The 6,363-nt window shown below is 44.9% G+C and overlaps 1 protein-coding gene across 1 annotated transcript in view; it reads left to right on the forward strand.

Annotated features, from left to right (window-relative positions):
• CFH (complement factor H) overlaps positions 1 to 6,363 on the forward strand; it is a 104,693-nt gene that overhangs the window by 32,499 nt on the left and 65,831 nt on the right. Inside the window, exons 3-4 of the mRNA XM_019528361.1 lie at positions 179 to 284; positions 2,144 to 2,220. Coding sequence (XP_019383906.1) covers positions 179 to 284; positions 2,144 to 2,220 — 183 coding nt within the window. The remainder of the gene's footprint in view (positions 1 to 178; positions 285 to 2,143; positions 2,221 to 6,363) is intronic.

A 6,363-nucleotide genomic window follows, 5' to 3' on the forward strand; every position in this document is an offset into this window, starting at 1 on the left:
GCATTGAAGGCTCATGTTCATCTTGTGGTCAAAAATACTTTGTGAATACCAAAAACTTCTCAAAATATTCTACATTACATAGATAAAGTTTCTGTCAGACAGTGAAAATACCACCCTTCGCATTACTAGATAAAAGTTAAGTACTACTACTGTACTATGTTTCCCAATTTTTTTCCAGACAAGCCCTGTGGCCATCCTGGAGACATTCCGTTTGGCTCCTTTGACCTTACAGAAGGAACTGAATTTGTATTTGGTGCTCGTGTTGAATACAAATGTAATGATGGGTGAGTTTTCTTAAATATTCAGTATGAAATTAGTATAACATTGACTATAAGACTTAAGTAGAATAAGTGTCTAGTTAAGCCTTCTCGTCGTAGAAATCAGATTACATTTTAATATTTTGTATAGTTATGAAAAGCAAAGTTGGAAGTTAATCCACTTCATTAAAAAAAGATATTAGAGCTCCATAAAGGCATCAACACTATTCTCTCTATCATGTTGTTTTATTTGTCCATCGGGGGCACATCTACACTGCACTAATCTGCCATAATTGTGGTACATTAAGTTTACTACCTGTAATAACAGGTACTAACTGCACTATAATTGGTGCTACTGTGCAGTAGTACCAGCACAGGTCTTTTGCATGATACTAACATGCAGTAGACTAATTCTACTGTGCATTAGTGCAGGTTTCACTGTGCCATGCTAATGTGCAGTAGAATTGGTTTAGTGAGCTTCTAGCATCTCATGTAGATGCACTCAGAGACAACCAAATTTATGTTCAGAAGAGGACCGTATTTAATTTTCCTGAAACTAAATGGGCTACAGCTGACTTATTTAATATGGAGATTTATGATACAGAACTAGATGTTTGTGTATTCAGTGATGAATCTTGAGTTAGTAAACCAGAAAAATCATTTGTAATGCAATCATTGCATTCTGGAATCATTTGTTTCTACACTAATGCAAACAGGAAAGGATTTCTTTGGGTGATATATATATATTTTATTAGATCAACTGTGTACTTAGGATAGAGTTAAACAAGCTTTCAAATGCAAACCATCCTTCATCATATCTGACCAGAACCACTTTCTACATTAATGAAATGCTGCTGAAAGAGTCATTGGGTCACTCTGATACTTAATGTTTCAAAGGTCAGCATATTAGTCCTCTGACCCACAGCCCATTATTTCTGTTATAGAAGAATATCAGAGAGACATTTTTCAAATAAGAACTTTTTAGGAGTTCTGTAATTCTGTTCATTGCTTACTTTTACTCAGTTTACTAAGCCTGGAGCTAGCAGGCCTCTATCAATGGATATGCACAGGTGCTATATTTAGGTTGACATAACTAGAGTTAGATTAAACTAAATGCCCATCTGTGCAGACATTTTGGGGAGTTAAATCAGGGAAAAAAAATTGTGGGCTTGATCTAAATTAGTTTACCTGAGGAAGTGAACTAACTTTTATATTGGGAATGAGTTAAACCACTCTCTCAAACACCTGTAAATGTTTGGAGCACAGCCCTAGTGCAGGGAAAACCCAAATGCTTGCCCCAGACCTGAGCTGTGTTCTTCCTATGTGCCCTCCACCCCCCAGCCCTGAGTAGGTTATTTTGAAGTCTACCCTTCCCACACCGCTGGATGGACTATTCCCACACATGGAACAACCAACCACCCCTCCAGATTCACCACCCCAGCAATGTCCCATCAACGCCCCCACCCTGGACCAGCCAACCCACCATGCAACCCACCATGCAGACCCAATCACACCTACTGTACCCTGAGTTACTTATTCTGGTTTCCCTACGTGGCTCCTGGGACTGGTGAGTACCTGTACATGCTGCTTCCAGTCTATGTTCACATGGCTTAAGTAAGCCGCATGAATGTAGACCAGGTGCAGCAAATGATTATATACACCCAATGAGGTTGTACTAGTACCTCTCCTAGATGCCATGATGAATAAGAAGATTAACAAAAACCGAGAAGAAGCTGGGGAAAAAGAATCATTTCTTTTTTAGAAGGACATTTTGGGTTAATCTGTATTAGAGCAGAAGGAAATTACTTATACTGTTTGGGTGATAACAGCGTAATGATTCTTCTGTGTTTTAGAATTATTCACTCTGCTTTCTTTCATTTGTTAAGATACCGGATGCTAAGTCAAAGACACACTCGTGAGTGTCTGGCAGATGGGTGGAGCAATGATTTGCCTCACTGTGAAGGTAAATGGAATGCAATACTTAATCCTTTGTCAAGCTGACTAGTAGCTAGTCTGCCAGAAACTGTTTAGGAACAAACAGATGCCTTTACTTACATTGCAGTTGTACCTTACTTAATATGCAGTCTGTCTAGTTTCAGTATGAATACTCATGGTGTAAGCTACTATTCAACAAGATCTAGGATGGTATAATCCCTTAATGTTGTTCTTAGGGTCTGCATTAAAAGGGTAAAACAAGGTAATGGATTTACAGCATGATAGCTACTCTGTGGCAGCTACCTGCCTGCCTGACTACATGCTTCAATTCTGTCAGTATGAAGTAGCTTATTCCACTGTTACTGGACACAGCTACACAAGAAATTTACTGTGAAGGTGACCAGTTAGTTGCACAGTTTCATCATCTACAGATGTACCCCTATTAGCCTAGAGTATTAACAAGAACTATCCTACTGTGAAGTAAAAACTCTGCAGCAGCATATATGTAGATGCTGAAGGGGCTGGCTGGGACATAAGGGTGATTCAGTGTGGAGGCTGCCTGCTGGCCCCCATACTGAAGCTCCTTCATGCCCCAGCCAGCCCCTCTGCAGCATATTGAGCCAGGGGGAACAGCCCTGGGCTGGCAGACTGATTTTTTTTCCCCCGCCTGCCAGTCCCCTGCCAGCTGGGTCTGCTTTAACCTGGCTGCACATGCTGAGTATGAATAAACTGTGAAGCATATTGCTCCAGAGTTAATTGCTCTTGGGTGAACATTCAAATAGTGTGCATAGGAGCAATAAACTCCAGAAAAATATGCTCCACAGTTTATTAATGTGCCATAATTGCGTGTGTAGAAGTGACCACTGCAAGGTAAGTTACCTCACGCTTACCAAGGGATGAACTTGTGACCAGTTACAAAGGAGGAGGTGACATATTTTACAACCAACATATTTTAAACCACATTAACTTAAAGCCATCCCACTTGATATTTTTTCTTAATTTGTCTCTTTAAAGTTATAATGCCGATATGGTAGCTATTCTTCAATACAAAAAATTCACAAGACTCCATAATGCATTGTAATGTTACTATGACTTAAGGCAATAAGAGAAAATATTACTCATTTTTGTTAACATCAAGGAGTCGACAGTAGAGGAAATTAGGGACGCAAGTCTATCATTCAGGCATGTGTAAAATCCTCCAAATCCCCGATAAACTCTGACGTGACCCTGTAGATGCCCAGTGGAGTCCTATTGAAGGGCCAGTTATCAAAGCAAACCAGGACTAGGTATTTCTGGTAATCTGTAATCCCAACAGTTTGATATGTAATGTATTTTTGGGTGGGAAGGGCTGGAAAATTGGAGGGTCACCTTCAAGCCCCAGTTCCAGTTAATAGTTAATTGCTACAGGGTCGAACAACTTTAATAGGAGAGACTGAGAGAAACCCAGGTCAGGATCTCCAGTAGTTGGTGGTTAGGGCCCTCTTGTGAGAAGTGGGAGACCTGTCTTCAGATCTCTGCCCCAAATATAATTTAGTACTTAAAAAACAGGTTCCACACCTACCAGGAAAGTGTTGTAACTACATATTTAATTACAGTAGTATGGAGGTCTGTTTGGATACTCTTAAAAAAGGACTGAGGCTTCATGGCTGAGAATAAGAGTGATGTTACAGGTTACCTTTAAACCATCATAAAAACACTTAAAATGGTAGCACTCATCCATTAAAGCATGTTAACCACACTAAAAACCATATAAACATTTTAAAGATATGCCAATTTAAAAGAAGGTTATTTCTGATCTGTTTTTGCCCAGGTCATTCCAGGGTATTATTAGTTTGCTCCAGGGAGATAAAATGTTGTGTTTTGATTCTTCCAGCATCCCAGGATGCACCATTCCCCACTCTTCATATTCCTTTGCTCCATGGGCAAACTTTCAACCTCCCTGAACTCTACCACCCAGGGGATGGCTCTGGCCCCAAGCCAATACCCACTCCTGCCCCAAAGATGTGGGACCCTTGACTAGTCCTAGTGCCCCAGTGCAGCTTACTAGTTTGGGGCTCACTCTAGCACCCCTGTGCATTCAATTGGCTTGTACAAAGAGATCAGTTAAAAAGCCAGTTAACTACTAATGAGCACAGGGAACTGGCTTTTAGTGTTGGGCAACCATCTCTCTCCCCACACACCTACTTCTCCCCATAGCTGTGAGCCACTGAACTCTGGCTCAGCTTCTCCTCCTCCATGGTATTCATTTGCATTGAATCATTTCATTTGAAATGGTTCTGTCAGCACTTACTCAGCCCATGCAGGATGCTCACTATGTCCCAGCTCTGATCCACTGTGGCAAGCATGCAGAGAGCCCCTTGACCCAATCCCAATTCAGTGAAATATGTGCAAGATTTTGGTGTTTTTTATTATTCTTTTTTTTTCACTCCTTTCTCTTTACTTGTCCCCCCTGCCTATTCACTTCAAACAGGCTTCTCCCCACCTAGTCACAGCTCCCAACTGGCTTCTGCTGGCTGTGGATTGAGGGAAGCCATATGGTGGTTTCTCCACCTCTGACCTATATGCCATCATCTCCTCTCTTCTCCCATCCTAGAGGAGGGATAGAGTCCTGGCTCCTGTCCATGCCCCTGCTTATTAGGCCCTCTAGTGGCAAGTCACAGTTCTGCAGGTCTGGTATTAAGCCTCTACCCAGTGCTTCCCAGTCTTTTCCTCAGCACAACCCCATTTATGACCCCATTTCCTCAGCATGACCCCTCACTCCTGACCCACAGCCTCCCAGCCCTGCTGGTGCCAATAACTCCCCACCCACATCCCCTTGGCCCTACTGGTGTCCCTCCCTCTCCACCCACGGCCCCCATGATCCCAGCCCTGTTAGTGCCCCTCACTCATAACCCACGGCCTCCTGCCCTCCCAAGCCTGCCGTAGGAGGCTTCCAACTGCCAGGGCTATAGAACCAAGGCCATGGCCCACAGCCTCCTGCCACCCATTTCCCTACAGCTCCTGAGCCCTGGCTACTGCCCATGGGAGGTGGCAGTTGCTGTGGCTGGAGTGAAGCACAGAGCGCAGCTCCCCTCACCCTGCTGCCTCCCCTACATATGTAGCAGGGGCAGAGTGGAGCCCTTGGCAGAGGAAGAGTGAAGCCCTTGAGAGGAGGTAAATGCTTCCTGCTGCCTTCCACCCATAGCCTCCGCAGCCCAAAGGGCAGGACCTGTCATGGGAGGGTGGGGAGGCTCAGTGCCACTTCCAAGGGCCTCACACCAGCTGCACTGCCATGGCTAGGCATCCCCTGCCTGCCCGGCAGCAGCAACAGTAGTGGCATGGAGTTGTACATGGTGGTGCAGCTGGTGTGGGGATCCCAGCAGTGGTACTGAGCTCTCCTACAGAGGCCCAAGGGGGAGAGAAGCAGGGTGGGAAGCCTTGAGCCTGAAACCCACATCTGCTGTACTGCCCATCCACTCTGACCTCATTTTTTATCATTGCAACTGCAAATGGGGTCATGACGCAAAGCTTGGGAACTATTCCCTTAACCTGTGATTGCTCTGAAACTGTTTTAACTTTCATAGTTTCATAGTTAGTAGGGTTGGAAGGGACCTGAGCAGATCATCAAGTCCGACCCCCTGCCATGGCAGGAAAGAGTACTGGGGTCAAACAACCCCAGCAGGGTGATTGTCTAGCTTTGTCTTAAAGACCCAAAAGGTAGGAGCCAGCACTAATTCTCTTGGAAGTTGGTTCCAGATCCTAGCCGCCCTGACCATGAAGTAGCGCCTCCTGATGTCTAGTCTGAATCTACCCTCTGCCAGCTTGTGACCATTATTTCTAGTCACTCCTGGTAGTGCTCGGGGGAACAGGGCCTCCCCCAATGCCTGCTGACCCCCTCTGACTAGTTTGGAACAGGCCACTAGATCCCCCCTCAGCCTTCTCTTGTGGAGGCTGAACAGGTTCAGGTCCCGTAGCCTTTCCTCATAGGGTCTGCCCTGCTGCCCCCTGATCATGTGAGTGGCCCTCCTCTGGACCCTCTCCATGTTGTCCACATCCCTCCTGAAGTGCAGTGCCCAGAACTGGATGCAGTACTCTAGCTGCGGCCTGACCAGTGCCACATAGAGGGGGAGGATCACCTCCTTGGATCTGCTTGAGATGCATCTGTGGATGCATGACAAGGTGCAGCTGGCCT

Source organism: Gavialis gangeticus, unplaced genomic scaffold (genome assembly GCF_001723915.1).
Source record: "Gavialis gangeticus isolate Ggan-Ray unplaced genomic scaffold, GavGan_comp1, whole genome shotgun sequence".
In the NCBI taxonomy this organism is placed as follows: domain Eukaryota; kingdom Metazoa; phylum Chordata; order Crocodylia; family Gavialidae; genus Gavialis; species Gavialis gangeticus.